The following is a 19,735-nucleotide window of genomic DNA, read 5'->3' as shown; positions in this document are numbered from 1 at the left end:
GAATTCGTAATATCCATGTTTTGTTGAAAATAGTGACTGCTGGTCCATTTGAATTTGATGGAAACCTTTAGCTAGATCAATGGTTGTGAAGAATTGACAGCGTCCAAGCTTGTCTAATATTTCGTCCATTATTAGAATAGGGAATTTGTCGTCAATGATTATTTCATTGAAACTACGATAGTCTATGACTAATCGAAATTTCGGTTTACCAGAAGCATCACTTTTCTTTGGTACAATCCAAATTTTTGTTCTATCATTTCATTGATCTGCTTGTTAACTTCTTGATCAAACGCTTGGGGGTATTTATATGTTTTTTTGTAGACGGGGTCTTCGTGTTTTGTATGAATAGAGTGTTTAATCGTACTTGTGATGGTCAAAGTTGCTCCCTTTCTTCTGTATTTAGATGTTCTAATCTAAATACGTTAGATCCTATTAACTCGTCATCTAAGGCGTAGTTAGAAGATGTTACTAGAAGGGCTTCTTCTATCTATGGGGTGATAAGAGGGTTTTCCTCTGAGTTAGATGATTCGGGGTACTCATTAGTAAACTTTGATTCATCTGATCTTAAATGGGGTTTCCATTTAATTTTCTGGAGTTTTTTCTCTTTTTACGAACCAGTGTCTACCAGGCGTTTGAGGGTAATATTATTTATTGTGATTTTTAGGAAGGGGTTTCCACCTCGCTTTCGAGATTTCGGATTCTGAGGCTGGTTGAAGAAAATTTTCATAACCTGCGTCCATTTTGTATTGGGCATTAGCACTTTCTCTCTGTCGGTTGGCAGGAGGGTTTGGTGCATCACGAATTCTTTGTTGGAAGTTTAAATGATTTTGGGCCTACCTATATTAAGTTTCTGTGTGAGCTCGCTTCCTAACTTTGGGTTTGGTTCACAGGGTCTTGGAGTGCTTGGATTTGAATTGTTTGTGTTATGCACGAAGTTTTAATATTTTCCCTTATATTTGGAAGTTTGGGGTTGGGTTGTGTTAGTATTGTAATTAATTTGTGATTTTGTTCGGTCATTGTATATGGTTTCGAATACACCTTCTTGTTGTGCTATTTGTTTGAGTTTAGATACTGTCGTAATATCAAATCTAGCAAGAGTCATAAATAACCTATCGGGCAATTTTCTCATGATTACATCTTTGATTGTATTGTTTAATGCATTTGTGTACAATTGATATCATTTTCTAGCATAAGCTTATTCGATATCGTGAATGATTTTATTTTTTTATTTTACACTTTTATTGACCGTATGCAGTAGGTTTGACTAAAAAAGTTAAAATAAAAAGAGTTAATTGTATTACGATTTTATGTTCACTTTAGCGCCAATTCGCGTGGTTCAATCTTGAAAGATACGCTTGGTCGATTTTTGTAAACAACTCGCACAATTTCTTTGATGTAATTGTTTATTATGTGTGTGTGTGATTGTTTACAATAGTGTGTGTGGTTGGGGAGTTGTGGGTGTAGAATGGATATGTTACTTCCCCATCCTGAAGAAAAAAGCATGTCCTCAGGCGTTTAGATTAGGGTACAACACAGAGGTATTGGGGGGTGCGGTATTTTCTGTTTCAGGACTTATAATAATTCTTCTTTATCTTCTTGATCAAAAGTACCGAATAAGTATTTGTAAATTGTTCTCATAAAGTTAACAAGACCGCGTTTACTACGTTTTACAATTCGTATGCCGTTCATTTCTCTGTTAAGTTTTTCTACTAGACACTGTATTTGTGGTGATTTATTAAAATATTGAGTTCGCTTAATAAGTTCCTCATAAGTATTTTCCGTATTAGTTAAGTTAATAGATAAATAATGATATTTGTGGTTTATCGGTAACTCTACTGTTCTGGTTTGAAAGATTAGGTAGCCGTTTTTGGTATGGATAGGGGTTACTTCTGGGTATTGTGTGTTAATAGGAGGCATAATATGAGTATCATGCTCGGGAGTTGGTCTGGAATTGTCGTTATTATATTTACTTTTATTAATTTTCTTTTTCTTTTTAAACTTAGATTTATAGTGTATTATCTTTCTACCTCTAATTGTTTCTTTGAATTTATAATGATCTATTTGTCTTCAATTTCCTGGTTTTTTGAATCGGTAACTAGAGGGGATTCTTTGAAGTTTGTGTCTATGTTAAAGTCGTGTCTCTTTTCATTGGTTTTGTCAATTATGTTTACTTTATTTTGTTGAGTGTCATGCAAAGAGAGTGTCATGCAAAAATGAAGATGTCTGCTGGGGTTCGACCAGTTGTTTTGTGTTTTGTTTTGTGATTGTAAATGTAAAGTATTTTATCAAATTTTTTGAATTGGTTTTCAGTTTTATTTTCGCTTGTTATTATTCTTAATTTTTCATTAACGGTTTTATGAAATCACTCAATGTCAGAAATTCCATTTTTACTTGTTATATTTACCGATTCAAACTGATTCTAACCAAAGTTTAAGTGCAATGCACATAGAGGCGGATTCTTTGTCGGCTTTTATTTCATGGGTTTACCCATATCGTTGAATATGCGTAAAATAGCTCAAATCTTTACTTCTATCAGGAAGGCGTATTTAGAATAATATTTCAATACAGGATTGTTTACTGTTTATTAAGACAGTATTGGATTAAAGGTTTATGGGGTTTCAAGGGTTAATTTTTTGTTTCTATGCTCAGTTTTAGCGATGTTACAGATTTCACACAATATTTTACTATTTGGACGTCGTCATAATTGTGTTTTATGAATTCGAAATATTTCTGTTATAATAATTAAGAGGTCTTTGTTATTGAAATGTGATTTTGGTTGTCTTCTGGTGCACTATGCACAGTAGCTGCTGTGAGAAGGGCATCTGGGTCATCTTTTCCTAGGAAGTTTTCCTGAGTTTGAACTCTAGATAGAGCGTCAGCTACATGATTTTCTTTACCGGGTAGATATTGAATATTATAATAGTATTCGGTAAGTTTTATCTTGCATCTCTGTAATTTCATGTTGGGAATAGTTCCTTTTCTATTACCGAATAGTTAAGTTCGTGTTCGTTCAAAGTTCTGCTTGCGTATGATCTGGGTTTATGCTATTGGGATAATACAGCACCTATAGCTATATTAATTGCGTCTGTTGTCAGTGAAAATTTCTTTTCGAAGTCGGGGTATATTAGGATTGTATCGGACGTGATGAGTACTTTTAAGTTTTCGAAGGTAATGTAATCATTATCTTTTGTGTTAATTACTGCTATATAATTACTGTGTTAATTTGCTATTTTTGCAAAATTGGGAATGAACTTACGTTAGAACCCGCAGAGTCCGAGGAATAATTTTATTTCTTTTGTGATTTTAGGAATAGGAGAATTAATAATTGCATTTATTTTGTTAGGGTTTGGTTTTATACCGTCTGTCGTGATAATGTGAAAGAGAAATTCTCTCACTTTCTAAAGAAATCAGTATTTATCAAGTTGCAATTTTAGATAAGCTGATCGTAGCTTATCAAATACCTGTTTTAGTGACAATATGTGTAAGTTTTCTTAAATTTTAAGTCTAGATACTCTTGACCTTTTATGTTACTTATACAAGTGGCCTATGATCGCTTAATATGTAAAACTTTTTACTGAATAGGTAGGACCTGAAATATTTTGTTGCCCATACTATAGCGAATAGTTTTTTTTCTATTGCCGAATAGTGTGGATGATATAGCAACTATGGCTATATTACTCGCGTTACGTTGTCAGAAAAAATTTCTTTTTGAAGTTACAGTTTATTAGGATTTGATTGGACGTGAAGCTGAAACCTAAGTTTTTGGGGCCTTACAAAGTTGTAAAAGTGACGCACAACAACGCCATGATGTCAAAAAGGCAGGCAACAGCGATAGACCAAAGAATTCTGCAACGTGCGTGTGGACATGGCCGATTGGCAACGACAACAATACGACGAAAAAGACGGCGGTGAAGTCCAACCGTGAGACGACAATGACTATTAATTAACATATTCTATATCATTTGTTTAAAAATACAAATAAAGTTAAAACTAATATAATAAAACCCCACATATATATTCATGTTCTGGAGCTAACAGGGAAATACCTATGGATGTGTCTCTGGATTCATCGACCGTTGACGTTGGTATTTGGGTTGCCACAACCATAGCAAAAGATTTTACGCTTTCCTGTGCAATCTTGATAACGATGACCTTCTTGGTGGCAGTTCCAACAAAGCAAATCCATCGCCCCTAATTCCAACTATTTTTCTGCCTCGGAAAATTCTGACGCATCATCGGACAATGGTTCTTCCAGCAGCTCTGATCCTTGCTTTCGAAAACATCATCTAAGAAGCTTTCTCTCCGCCTGCAAATTTCCCTTAGCTGATCGACCGAATGTATCTTTTTTTCGCACGCTTAAAAGTTCGTGACGGATTTCAGGCCTTACATACCTACGCTGAGTTTCGACGGTTGATTTTTCCGAAAGCGGTATCTCTAATTCATCCATTAGGGCGACGATAGCATCGTAGAAAGTGTCGAAATTTTCATTCTCTCTCTGCTTCCTATCACGTATATCTTCCCTAATGTCGACATCCGTTCTGGTGTCTCTGAATTGCTTTCTCAGAGCCAGACAATAGGAGATCACGCCGTTACTCTGAAAATGTTTTGTGAAATCGCCAGTAAAACTCTCTAGCCTTGCCATCAAACAGCAGACTGGTATTTGCAAACAAAACGGAAAATTTCCTTCTAAGGTCTGATGAGTCAACATCTTCATGCGATAAATACAATTTTCTACACTTATCAGTGCTGCCAATAAAACGAATTTTCCCACTGTTCAGTATATGAACGACCGTGTCCGGTCTATTAATATTTTCTGGGATTTAGAGTGAGTTGTGATATAGGATTTGTGGAACTCAGGCCCACATTTCGTTTTGAAAGTAACGACATTTTTTAAGTCTTTGTAACACAATGTGCACTGTGGGAACTTTGTCCGCTGTTCTTCCTCATTTCCGGCATTTTTGGTAATTATTTAACTATTTGTTGGTTTTAAGGTACTAAGATTTCTAAATGCAATTGATATAGGGTTCGAGCGAGAACCCCAGAAAATGTACTGAATGTTTTGGAAAACGTTCGCAAGAATGTAAACACATACCGCTGAATACCATACGAAGAAAAAAATAATTGAACAGTGTCTTTTTGCCTTCTAGTGTCAGTTTCCACATCTGGTAGTTACGATTTTGGACCCACTTCAATATATCTATAGAAGTCTATAAAAAATATATATTGACACAATTACAATTTCTTACGGCTATCATACATGCTAATCGAAACTTAATAAAATTCGGACCGCTAATAATCCTGCAATTTGCAGTTTTCGATTTCCAATTGAATAATTTATAAAGAGCTACCCAGGCTTAATGCATACGATAACTTTATACCCTTGGAAAATAATTAACATAGATGAAATAACTTTAAAATTGAGGGACAAATTTTCGGTAATATCCAGTGAAGCCTAAAAAACTTCGAACTTCTCTAATGTTTTGTGGAGTCGGATACTTTAAAATAAAAAATATAAATTGACACAATTACAATTTCTTACGGCTATCATACATGCTAATCGAAACTTAATAAAATTTGGACCGCTAATAATCCTGCAATTTTCAGTTTTCGATTTCCAATTGAATAATTTATAACGAGCTACCCAGGCTTAATGCATACTTTAACTTTATACCCTTGGAAAATAATTAACATAGATGAAATAACTTTAAAGTTGAGGGACAATCTTGGCACCCCAAGAAAAAATTTAAAATTAAAATAGATAGATCACTATATGTGCGTGTGCATGTCCGGCAGCTAAAATTAAGCGAAACAAGAAGAAACAAAGAAACAAGCGCTCTCAATACATAAATGGCAATGGCACCAATCCGACCTGCAAGAGAACTTGTGTGAGGAGTCTAAAGCTCCCCACAAATCTGGATATCGGGCAGCAAGAGGCCCGCAGGACTAGGAAGGGTGAGAAGTGCAAGTGTAGAGTGATCCTGGGATTGAAGAAGAAGGACCTGGCGTGTCCGAAAGGGTCAGTGGTCGGTATATGTTGTTCCAGGTCGCACCGTTGCAGGAGAAACGCCGCAGGAGCAGCGAGATCGCCGGATGAGTTACCCATAAGTATGTAGAATAAGACGACTATAATAAGAACCCTTTGTTTTTCATTGGTCAGGCAATCACAAAAATCATAGATTTGGACGAACACACAAACTCTTTGAGTTAGCCACTGCAACTAGTAGCGAGCAGAACTAAGGAAAACAGTCAATATTCCAGAAAAATTATAAAATTTCGCGTTCGCATTCACTCTTGCTGAGTATCGGGTATCTGATAGTCGGAAAATCGACTATAGCATTCTGTCTTGTTTGTAATCTATTTACCTGTTTAGTTGGTCTATCATATTGTCTACAAATTCCTTTGTTCGAGTCGCAATTGTGTCTTCTCGCTCATCTAATCGCAAAGTGTGATAGTCTTTCATTCCAGCAATTAAATTTAAAATGGCGTCACGGTCATCAACACATACTCGGAGTTCAATAGGAACGTCATCAAAGTCTTGAAGTGCAAATTTCGTAGATATAAATCGAGTCAATATTTCGGTCATGTTTTCAGAAAAATGAAGTGTAATTTCACGTAATTGAACAAAAAATGCTTGAGATTGTTCTACAAATTTTGACATAAGCTCCGCAATTTTTCGATGAAAATTTATAGTTGACTCCTGCAAATACATCACAAATGATTTATAAATTTAAAGTTAAAACTCAATGTATAAATATATATTGTAAAATTAAAGTAATAATTGTCGTCGATGCTAAACAATTTTATATATTTTTGATATAAGGAATTGACTACTATTTCTACATTGGCTTCAGCCGAGCAGAATATTTTCCCAAATGATTAGGTTAAGTAAGTAATAATTAAAGATTAACCGAGTGAATGTGTCCGTCCAGCGTACGGCTCTATTCGAGAGAAAATAGACGCGATATAGAAAGGAGTTCAGAAACGAGGAAATATATAAACGTATAATGAGCGGCAGAATCAAGAATAGAAATAATAGGATAAATTCTTATATAGTAGATTTAATGCGGTCAGAGTAAACCATTTTGGTTCCCAGGAAGCTCATGTTAATATGTATAATATGTATAGTTAGAACGGGGTATAATAATATTTTTATTTATCTGTCTGTCCGTATGAACATTACGATCTAAGGATCTATAAAAACTATAAGGTTCAGATAAAGCATACAGATTCTAGGGACATTTTTGAAAAACTTTTGGATATTTTTTCATAATTTTATTGGATTTGTAAATTTTTATCGATGTGAACGCCTTAAACTTTTTAACAATTTACAATATTTGATTATTCAATTCCACAATATCCAACAATATTCCAGAAAAATTATTAAATTTCGTTACGTTTGGGATTTACGGTATTAATATAAGTATAGTACTTAAGGTTAGACTATATGAAATCGTCAAGACTAAGTTCTACCACCACGAATACACACACACGCAGAGCCCAGCAACACGGAGTCCAGTAACACACACGGCACATCCCAGCAAGACTCGAGGCTGAACCCACCGGCAGAACCATAGCTTAGCGGCAGCTCTAACACCGGCAGTTCCCACCGGCAGACCCACAACACATCAGACCCAAAGCATTGCGGCAGAGCCAAAACATAGCGGCAGAGCCAGGACACACACAGCAAGCCATGCAAGCCGAAGCTCGACGCCGCCACGTAAGCTCGATTGGTGTCGGCCGAAGGCAACATTAAAGGAGGGCTGCTGATCGAGCCGTTGCCGAACGGGGCCAGGACCCTACGGGGAGGACTAGCGGGTGTAGGGAAAACATTAGGAACTCGTACAGTAAAAGGGTGTACTAAATATATTAAGTATTTTCAAAAACTAATTTTAGCAGAATGTTGTGTATTTTGATCTGAGCTAGATTGTTCTATATCGTTGTTTGTAATATTATTTATTTTTATTCGAGATATTGCGTCAGTTACGACATTTGTTGTTCCGGGTTTATATATTATTTTTGGGGTGAAACTTTCTATGTAAGAATACCATCTTAACATTTATACGTTCGGATTTTTATCTGAAATTTTTTTTTAAATCTGGTTGAACTAATTCAGCTGGGTCATCAACAGTATTGTTATTTTTGTAGACACTCTCCTAGAAGTTTCACTATTCTCTCCTCGTAAGTATTTGGTTAAAGGTTTGGCCATTTTTCCGTAATTTCGGACAAATTTTCGGTAATATCCAGTGAAGCCTAAAAAACTTCGAAGCTCTCTAATGTTTTGTGGAGTCGGATACTTTATAATTATGGGATAATTTTCAGGATCTGTTTTATTTACCAAGAAATGCTGTTTCTAATTTAAAGAATTAATATTCTTCAAGAGAGATTTTCATATTAATAATTTGAATTAGATCGGTATAATGTTGTTCAGAGTTGTATTTGAAAACATTATTATATCAACCATATAAACATGGAATTATAAGGGCTTCTACTTTGTCTTTTAATTTGTTCTTTTATCATTCTATCGATTTTATTTTAAAAAAAATCTGAGACTAAAATAGCATAAGGGTATTATTTGCTATAAATTGCCCAATCATTGTCAGTATTTATTTCTCCTCGAATAACTGTTTGAAAAGGAAGGTACATATTTATTTTATAATGATCCTTTTCAATTGTATTCATAATCTTATTTTCAAAATCATTTATTTGATTTGAAATTATTTTTATATTATGAATTTTTCTTTGTCAACGACGGCGTGTTCGGGATTTGTGGATCCCAAACTATTAGTTTTTTTGTTGATGGATAATTCATTGTCGGCGAGATCAGGACTCTTGATCCCGTTTTAGTTTTAAATACTTTTTGTTCATCAAAGTAATTTTATATGATATCTTCTATTAGCGGAAAAGCATTTTTCCTCAATTAAACACAAATCGGTTTTTTCTCTCACTGTCATAATATTCGAGCTTTTCTTTTTTCCCATTATATTCCATGATACCCTTTCCAGCATCCATTTTAGCTACAACTTTCCTTAATGGCTTATACGCAATTACGGAAGTCGATTCTAAACTTTCTATTTCATAAAAGAGATGTATTGCTTTAAATATTTTCCATATATGGTAATATTTTATAATTGAATATCCATGAACTGTAGATACACTCTATTAGGTTTTCAATTATTTGTTATTTTTATAAATTCCCTTCCCAGTACCTTATGGGACTATCTACCTGCATTGAACCCCACGTTGTACCTTAGAAATGTTATTTAACTTCCAATTATTATTTTCTACAAAGTTCCCGTTTGGCGGATTATTCTTTTGTTTATTATTCTGATAATTATTCCAATTAATATTCATTCTATTTGATGTGTTATTATTCTGTCCGGAATCTACTGGATTAAATCTTATGTTGTTTCCCTGATTTTTATTTTTATTCCTATTTATTTTCATTGTCATTGTTAAATTTAAATTTTCAAAACTATATATTAAATTGTTTTAGATTGTTTTCTCTTATTGACGTTTATAGTATTCCCTGTATCTAGCTCTTATTCTATAAATTTATTTTAAAGACTTAATATTATTTTCTGCTCACGATGCTTTTTGTTGTAGTCTTTCTTCCGTTTAGTTGTGCTGATTAGTTTCTGACGAAGTCTTTTCAATTTGGAGTATTTAGTTGTAGCGAGGGATTGCCCTCAGCTCTTCCTTCCTTCTTGGTGTTTTTTTAGTTTTTGAATATTTCTGTCACAGTAGTTAGATGTCGTTGAATTAAGATGTCTGTGAGTTGTTGGCGGCTCAAGTTCCGTTTTATATTTAACTTATTATCGTTAATATTTTTTTAAAACTTTTGAAGTACACCGCCCAACGTTGGGCGCCAATTAAAATTGTTACTTTATAATTTATTTTATTACTTTTAAATATTTATTTGGTGATGGACTTTTTAACTTTTACTATTACTATTACAATTGCTTATCTTTGATTTGATACTGTACACGATATCGTTCCGACTCAAACTTATCTTCTAAATCTTTATCCTAAAAGCCAGAAGCTTTTCTTTAGGATTTTTTTGAACTTTCAAATATGTTTAGGATAAAATCTTTGCACTGAAATTATTTTACAGCATTGTGAAATTCAAATTTGCTGGCTGATTTGCAGTTTGATCGAAGCGCAATAAGTTGATCATGTCTCCAAGTGGAAGTTGTGTTTCCCTTATGTTTGGTTATTTAAAGGGTGGCTAAGTGTTGGCGACAAAAACAAGGGAATGAAGCGTTTCCGACTATATAAAGTCTATATTGTCAGAATTAATAACTAGCCAAGTCGATCTAGCAGTCTTTCCGTCTGTTCGATTGTCTTATGAACGTCGAGATCTCAGGAACTAGAATGTAGAGATTCATCATAGAGATTCTACAGACAAATACGCAGCGCAACAGCCCAAAACTGCCACACCCACATTTTTGAACCAACTTTCAATATTTTTATAATTTCATTCATAATTTTATTAGCCTTGTAAATTTCTATCGATTTGTCAAGAAACTTTTTCCACGCCCACTCTAATGCCCTTAAACCTCTAAGGTTTTTTTTGTATATGTGTTCCGTTTAATTTCAGTACTGGTGTTCCCATTTTCGGTCTTTGTTGTTTTTTAATATCTTAGCGAAAATCCATACTTATTTTTAGGTGTTGCTATGATATTATTATTTTAATTACAATTAGGTGGCGCAATTGAATTGTTTAGCTTGTGAGTGATTGTTTTCCATTTTTAATTACAGAAAACGGAGCAATTATTTCGGTTCTTCGACTCACAAATATTGGCGCATCAAAAATACAGCTGGAGCGCTGTCGTTCATATATAGTATAGTTGTTATTTTGGTTACCTGGTCGCTTTAAATTGGTTCTGAACTTATGTGCAAAATGGCCCAAACGAGTACATTTATTGCATATTTGCTTTAAAGCTGGACAAGCAGGGCTGTTGCCATTATGACCTTTTCGATCACATCTGCCGCACTGAAAATGATTGTTGGGCGACTTCAAGTCTTGCGATATTATCCTTTGTATTTCTTCTGACTTATGTACGTCTATTTCGGTATCAGATGAATTTTCTGGTATGAGTGCAATGAAAATGCTACAGTCTGCAGTTGTGGCCCCGCAAAATGTAGTAACTTGCTTCTTTTCCGAGAGGACGAACCGATTTCTTCGTCTTCCAAATATATTTCAAATGCTCGTAGCCATTTCTTCCATCCAACGCGCAGAAGGGGCTTCTCAATAACCTCACATAGAAACGGCTTAATAATTTTTAATATTCTTCGACTGTGTATCTCATACACCAGTCCCTGACCATTCTCAGATAGTATGTTTTTAGTAATATTCGACTGTGTATCTACTACACCAGTCCCTGACCATTGTCAGATAGTATGTTATTAGTAATATTTGAGTGTTCATCACACCAGTCCCTGACCACATAGTATTTATTTATTTTTTTTAAGCGCCTCATACTCCAAGTACCGGAAGTGACTTTATGTTCTTTTATTTCAAAAATTATGTGTGCCAACACTGTCTGTGCTTAGAACTTTTTTTATTACTCTCTCTCCACCACTCACCAATCGCTCTCATTAACTCACACCTCGCTGCCTTGTCGCTTGTCTCCCTCGAACACGCAAAACTTGCACTTATTTGAACAAAATAACTACTGTATATGTATATGAATGTGTGCATAGATGTAAATATTTTAATATGCCTTTTTGTTTTGTAATTTGTTTTTTTTTTTTTTGTTTAAATTTACGTCGTCCCCAATGTAATTACTCAACAGTATGAGTTATGAGAAATATAATATTTCCAATATGAGAATTCTTTTATTTAATACCTAAACACGTGGTTTCCAACACAACATTTGTTCGCCTGCTTCCTTTGCCAACTCTCAGAAGACTACGGCTCTCAGGCTACTGTTCGCTCTCAGATTCTATCTCAGAGATTGAGCGTTTGCCGATATCTCTCCAGTCCCTCTCGCACCGGTTCCCACAATGTCAATTACTGCACCTTTCTTCAGTTTAAGGTTTAGCTATCTTGGCAAAAAAAGAAAAACCCACATAATCCTAAAAAAGATTTTATTTTTTATGTTGTCTTGCGTAAGGGGAAATTTGTGATTTTGTTTGGATTGGGATTTATGCCGTTTGTGTTAACAATGTGTCCCAAGAATTCCGTTTCTTTCTTCATGAACCTAATTTGTTTTGCTGTAACTTTAAATTATAATCCATGAGTTTTGTAGTGACCCTTCTTATATGTTCCTCCAATGAAGTGGAGTATTTTTTAATTTCATTTAAGTATACTAGGCAATCTTTGTAGATTGTTTATATACTTCCCCCTGAATTAGGTGATCTAATCAAAGCAGTGAAAAATATATTTTTTGTATTGAATCCTGACCTAAGATTTAATTGTCCCTAGTTTCTTTTGAATATTAAAATTTTTGCTTTTTCCCGCATCTGAAGTAATTAACTTTTATTTTTTGTCAAAAAAGACAACTGTGGTACTTTTGTAATTTATAAATGCTATAAATTGTTCAAAAATGTTGGCCTATTATATTATATAGTAATTATAAGAAAATTTAAAAAATTATAGAAATTATATTAAAAATACTATTGCTGGGTAAGATAATCAAGCTTTTCAACGTAATGAGGTTATGATGTAAAAACTTCACATCTTGTATTTTGAATAGGAAGACAAAATATATTTTTATTGATCATTATTTATCATGGATGCTATTTATATGTATTCGGAATGTCCGTGGCTGTTAACTGGCAATTTTAATTTGGTTCTGAAATATTTTGCTCGTCGTCAATTTGGAAGGTTGGACCTTTTGTTCATAACAGGGTTGAAATTCTTAGTATTCGTGTGCGTCTTGAAATCTCAATTCGCAAATAGGCATTTTGGATTGCCCACTGTCAGAAAATTAGTATTCTTAGATGTGGAAATTAAAATTGTTACTTCTTAATTATTTAAAAATTTATTTTATTCGGTGATAGACTTTTTAAATTTTACTATTACAAGACACTTTTTTATTTGCTTATCTTTGATTTGAAACTGTTCACGATCTCGTCCAGATTCAGACAGATCTTTTAAAACCTAATCCTAATCCACTAAACCTGGGCCAGAAGCTTTTCTTTAGAATTTTCTTGAACTTTCAAATATGTTTAGGATAAAAGTTTTCCACTGAAATTATTTCGCAGCAATGTGAAATTCAAATTTGCTGACTTTCTGTTTACTTTAAGTTTGGTTATTTATTCGGTGGCTAAGTGCTGGCGAGAAACACGTACAATGGAAATGCTGCTGAGATTGGAGTTTGAAATTTGTTTATCAACTAGGGCAGATAAACAAACTCTTCCCCTTCATTATGAATTTCGGTTAAACGCTCTCTTAATTCTCTTAAAAATTTTTTCTCTTAAGTATTTTGTTTTCTAAATTAGTGTATGAAATATTATTTATTGTGGTTGTGCCGATGAATCTTGTTAAAAATTACCTGTCTTAATGAAAATTGTTTACATTATTATTTCCATTTATTATAATGGGACCTTCTTAAATTATATCTATATTCTTAGTTTTTCTTCGTATTTTAGTACAACTTAATTTATCTTCATTTAGTAAGCGGCTAAAACAAGTTTTATCTTTACTTAAAATACCATAGTTATTAAATATTGTAGTTCGTTCTTAAAATTAGATTATTCGTTTCAAGTATTTATTGTGACTGATCTAGAGTACAATGTTACTGCACGCAGGCAGCCAAATTACACGCTAAAGAGGATAACACAATAAGAGAAAAAAGCTTTTGGTTACCGCGACCAAAAGAGGGAGACACAGTGCATTGACTTTATTACATATTATTATATATACATACATATTTTCAACACTCCCTCTCAATGCAATATGTCAACCCTTACGGATAATATTTTTATCTTAATTCCAAAATCAAAATACATTTTTGTTATTTTAAACCCATCCCTTGGATACACTTTTCATGTTTAAATCTATTCAAATTCTTGGTTAGAACATCTGCCATCATGTTTTCTGTGGGTACATAATTAACTTCTATTATATTGTTCTTATACAGTCCTCTTATATAATGATATTTTATATCTATATGCTTACTACGTGCATGGAAAGAGTCATTTTTCACCAAGCACTGGGAACTCTGGTTGTCGCTATAAACCTTAGTTGCGTGTGTTTCACCAAAACCCATTTCGTTGACCAATTTCCGGACAAACGCCACTTCCTTCGCTGCCATGGAAAGTGCCACATACTCTGACTCTGTGCTGCTCCTGCAGCAATACATGCCCATCCAGTAAAGGATTTTCGGTCCGTGGTGTCACAAGCCCAATCCGCGTCAACATAGCAATGTATAGGCACACCAGTACGCTCGTAGTGTAACTGCAAATCAGCTGTGCCCCTCAAGTATCGCAGAACTCGCTTTGCACCAGCTTTGTGCTCTTTATGTGGGTCAGAGTTCCGTTGTGATAGTTTAATGACCGAATGCATAATATCAGGACGAGTTGTGATTGCCAGATACATTAATGAGCCAATCAGCGATTGATTCACCTTCTGACAATCGGCCTTGTCACATTTTACTTCAAAGCCTGCTTCCAGGGGATTAGATTCAACTTACAATCCTGCATTGAATAATCATTGAGAAGGCTCTCAATATACTGCATGTGGCCAATCCTGATGCCACCAGTTTCTCCGTCACGTTCAATTTCGATACCCAGGAAATGTCTTAGCTCGCCCCCGTCTACGACATCGAATTCTTTAGAAATTGATTGAACTGGCTATGATAAGGTCGTCTACGTACACTACAACAAGGTTCTTACTTTGTCCAGAACTACGGGTGTAAACACCCGTGTAGGGCATGAAGAAAACCCAATCCTTTCCAGTACTTCATTCAGTAGTTTATTCCATTCTCGGCCGCTCTGCTTCAGTCCATATATAGATTTGTGTAGCCTCAGCACCTTCTTTGGATATCGTTCATCGATGAATCCCTCCGGCTGCCTCATATATACCATTTCGTGAAGATCACCATTCAAATGTGCAGACGAGACGTCCATTTGGTGCATGTAGAGACCGTTTTCCACCGCCAAAGCAATTACTAATTTGATTGATGAGTAGCGTGCCACTGGTGAGAACGTATCCGCACCCTTTTGCGACAAGTCGAGACTTAAAGCGCTCGACCTTGCCCATCTTGTTACGCTTCACTGCAAAGACCCATTTTGACCCAATGGCCTTCTCACCTGCCGGCAAATCCACCAATGACCAGGTTTTGTTTGCACGTGGCTCTTCAACTCCTTCTGCATTGAGGTTCTCCATTCTTCACAGTTCCTTATGGTTAACGCCTCCTTGACGCTTGTTGGAATTGGAACCTCATCCGTACTCATGCCGTTGACCATGTTGTATTGTTTTCGCGGTCTTCCAGGTTTACCAGTATAAATCTTCTTTGGCCGTCCAGGTCCTCTGACTTCGGTGGCTTCATTGTCTTCAGTGGATGACGCTTCTCCCTCTGAATCGTGTTGCTCGACAGACGCAACGTCGTCAACGTGTTTATCTGACACCTGGAAAAAATCATCTTGTTTCTTACCCTCAGCAACACAGACTGGAAGGTGGTGCATCTCCACAAGTTGAACATCGGGAGAAAGGAACTGCTTGCCCTGCCTTCATACCATCATCCTGGTCGTTCTCAAATACAATTACGTCACGAGCAACACAGATATTCTTCCTGATAGGATTGAACAGGCGATATCCCTTAGAAGCATCAGAGTATCCAACCAAAAAATTTTCTTCGCCCTTCGCAGAAAACTTCCTTTTTGTGGATTTGTTAAGCACGATAGCCTTCGAACCAAATATCTTCAGGTGGGACACATATGGTTTTCTTCCAGTCCAAGACTCGAACGGTGTTACATCAGATAATGCTGACGTCTCAGCGCGATTGCGTAGATAAGCAGCAGTATTGATAGCTTCAGCCCATAGTGAGTCGCCGACGCCTGCGTGAATCATCATAGTCCTTGCCATCTCGACCAGGGTTCGGGGTGTGGAAATTTCACCCCACAATTTTGGCAATTCGCCAAGCTTTACAGTTGAGCAGAGCACAGAGAATGATTTCTCGGTATTTAAGTTTTCGCTCTCTCTATGTTCTCCTTTCCTTTGCCTACAGTTTACAGCTGCTGGCCACAGTTCCAACAATTAACTGTTGTTTTCCCGTTAATCAGTTGCTGATTATTTACTTGCACACTCTTCTTAATGTCACTTTTCGCTTTTTGTTTCGCAGATCGAATTCCAAATGCACTTTGTTCGCTTTTTGCAGAATGTTCTTCATTTGCCATACGCCTTTGCCCTTCCTCTTGTAATTTTATTTTTAACATTTTCAATGTGGGCAACTCATCGCGCGTTTCTATTGCAACTACGGAACTTTCAAACGATTCCGGCAAACTGGACAACAGGAGAATACTCAGGACTTCTTCTTGGATCACCAATTGAATTTCTTTTAGTTTTTCAACAACCGCACAAAAATTGTTCACATGACTCGAAACAACTTCTGTTTCAGACATTCTCATGTGCAACAACTGCTTTAGCAAACATATACGTCGTGCCGGTCCTGAGGGAGTGTGGATTTCACTAAGTCTTTGCCATGCCTCTACAGCAGTCTCACAGTTTTTTATATGGTTAATTTGGGATGTCTAAATGTCTTAATTATACTTGCTTTTTCGTCCTTCGCGTCGAACAAAGCCTTTAGCTCAGCACTATCACTTTCGTTTTTAACCATACGTCCACACACCACCCCCCATAATTCCGCATGAATCAAGACACTCGTCATTTGTACCGCCCACGCACTGTAGTTTTCATCATCAAGTTTTTCTATTTGGTTTATTGATGAACTCATTTTCACTTCGATAAGTTTTTCGTATTAAATCCCTGAATCACAATATTTAAAGATGCCGAATATTCTAATTCGTTTAGAACTATTGACTTTTATGTCCGCGTGGGCTGCGCCCATAACCTATTCGTTTCAAGTATTTATTGTGACTGATCTAGAGTACAATGTTACTGCACGCAGGCAGCCAAATTACACGCTAAAGAGGATAACACAATAAGAGAAAAAAGCTTTTGGTTACCGCGACCAAAAGAGGGAGACACAGTGCATTGACTTTATTACATATTATTATATATACATACATATTACATACATATTTTCAACATAGATATTTCATAAAAAGCATTTTCGTATTTTGCAACCTGATTACTTATTAGCAATTTTCCATCATAATGTGAAATGGATCTGGCATAATAAATTTCGCATCTATTTGTTATTACAGGGTATTTGATATTTTGAACACGGAGATAACCATTAGATCTGCACTAATTACAGGCTTTTGTTGTTGATATAGTATTTCTTTAATGTCTTCACTATTTAACATCTTTGTGTTAAATACATCTATTTTTGCCAGTGTAATAGTATCAATTCTTGATCAAAAAAATGTTTTTAAAGTGATCGGAAAGTGATTTTATCTCATTAAACAATTTGGAATTGATAATAAATTGTTGGTTATTGTTTTAAATTAAGTCGTTTATTTTATTCTGTATTGTAATGAAATAACCGTGATCCGGAGTTCCAGCTAACCATTTTCAAACAGTGCCTAACTCCCTTTTTTGATTTAGTTGATAACAGCTGTGACAAAATTAATTCGATTAATTATAGTTCGTAAGTTATTTCCCATTGTGATTTGTGTTCTTTTATATATATCCTGATTCTATATCGATTATTTCTTTATAAAAACATACGTTACTTACGTGGATCATGGCATTCATAAGAACATGCTTTTTTCTTTGAACAGGAAAAATTCGTGATTGGAGCAATCAATTATTTCCAAAGTGGCTATTTCATTACAAATGGTGTTAAAAGTAATAAGAAATGCATTTTCTGTACTTTTAAAAGAAATATAATATTTGTTAAATCATAATATTATTTTTGTGAATAGTATTTCTGTTTCCACTATTGATTATTATTTTGTTAGTATTTCTTTCTACATGTTTCTTTTTATCGGTTCGAAAAATAACATGTTTTGTCGAAATCTTTTATTTAATTGATTTGAAATTATTTTTCCCAAACTATTAGTTTCTCTGTTGACGGATAATTCAACGTCGGCGTGCTCAGGATTCTTTGACCAGAATCTATATAAAATTCCTTCGCCCATTACCGTTTCAGTTTTAAATATCCTCAATTTAAAAACATTTAATTTATCCTCAATTAAACACAAATCGTTTTTATCCTCGTCGAAAAATTCGAGTTTCCAATTTATCCAATTATCCAATTTAGCTCCAATCTCTCTTATCAGATTGAATCCAATTAATAGATCAGATGCTAAAGCCTCAATTTCATAGAATAAATGTTGTGCCCCAAAATATATTTATCAAATTATAATATTTTATGATTGAATATCCATGAACTGTAGATACTCTTTTGTTTATTGATAATTCCCTTTTATTCTCGTAAAAACCCTTTTTTATATAGCACGCGGTATCCATTATATCTATTTGCAAATTGAGCTGTAAAGTTGTTAGACTCTAATTCCTGACACTTTGCCAATGCATTCGGTAGGTTAAGAGAGAAGAGTTTTTCTGAGATTGAACCGTTTATTTCCTCGTTGTCATTATATGAATGGTAAGTTGACAATTCTTTTTTATTTTTATAAATTCCCTTTTTGATATAGCAGGATGTGGCTCCTGTGTCAATTAATATTTTTAGTTGTTTTTTTGTTTTTCTGTCTCTTCTGGTTATATGACGCATTCCCCTGTGGGGCTCTGATCTAAAAAATGATCTTCATCAATGTTATTTCTTCTCATTCCCTTCTGGGGCGGTTCCCTTTTAATGGTGATTTATAATTATTACTCTGACGATAGTAGTTATTATTCGGACGATTTTCATACCTTATGGGACTATCTACCTGCATTGGTTCTGGTGGGGGTTGTACCTTAGAATTGTTATTTAAATTCCAAATATTATTTTGGCCACAGTTCCCGCTTGCCGGCCAATTATTATTGCTATTATTGTTCTAATTATTTTATTTCATTATTATCGACATCCTGACTAAACGCGGAGTCAGCATTTGAACTAAGTAGTGCCATCAGCATTGCATCAAAGTATTGTCACAGAATTAGTTTCGTGTGGGCAATGAACCTCTTGGCGGCCTGGCGGATGGTGCCGAATTGTATGGAAGAAGTGATGTCTTTAGGTGGTATAGGAGCTTCCCCAACAGGAATTTTAACAGGCATCCGATATACTTATTTTTGTTGCAAATTGTACATTTTTTTGGGTATTCCTTTAATGTGATAAATAAATTTGGCCAATAATATAATCTATTGATTTGTTTGTAATTTTCGTCTAGTCCTCTAAGCGCTCGACTCTGTGTTTCTTCTATTATGATAGCATTACTTTCTACGTCTTTCAGAAATATTTTGATAATAAAATTATTTTTTAAGGGTAATTGAATATGATAAAGATCTTCTCATGTGCAACGAATTTAACGGTTTACGGGTTTCATGTATAACATTTTCAAGACTACTTTTAGCAGAATATTGTGTTATTTGATTTGAGCTTAACTGGTTCAATATCGTTGTTCGTAAAATTATTTATTTGTATTCGAGATAACGCGTCAGCTTCGACATTTGTCGTTCCGGGTTTATATAAATTAAAGTAAACGTTTGTTTATTTTCACA

General features: G+C 34.9%; 1 protein-coding gene across 1 annotated transcript in view, besides 1 other annotated feature; it reads right to left on the bottom strand.

Annotated features, from left to right (window-relative positions):
* Window positions 1–19,735, bottom strand: part of Ppr-Y — a gene marked incomplete at both ends in the record, with an annotated part of 248,273 nt that overhangs the window by 74,126 nt on the left and 154,412 nt on the right. The window contains one exon of the mRNA NM_001015502.3: window positions 6,363–6,697. Coding sequence (NP_001015502.3) covers window positions 6,363–6,697 — 335 coding nt within the window. The remainder of the gene's footprint in view (window positions 1–6,362; window positions 6,698–19,735) is intronic.
* Window positions 13,700–17,217: a mobile genetic element.

This window comes from Drosophila melanogaster, chromosome Y (genome assembly GCF_000001215.4).
Source record: "Drosophila melanogaster chromosome Y".
In the NCBI taxonomy this organism is placed as follows: domain Eukaryota; kingdom Metazoa; phylum Arthropoda; class Insecta; order Diptera; family Drosophilidae; genus Drosophila; species Drosophila melanogaster.
The sequence above is the reverse complement of the archived record's forward strand: the minus strand, read 5'-3'. Positions and strand labels throughout refer to the sequence as shown.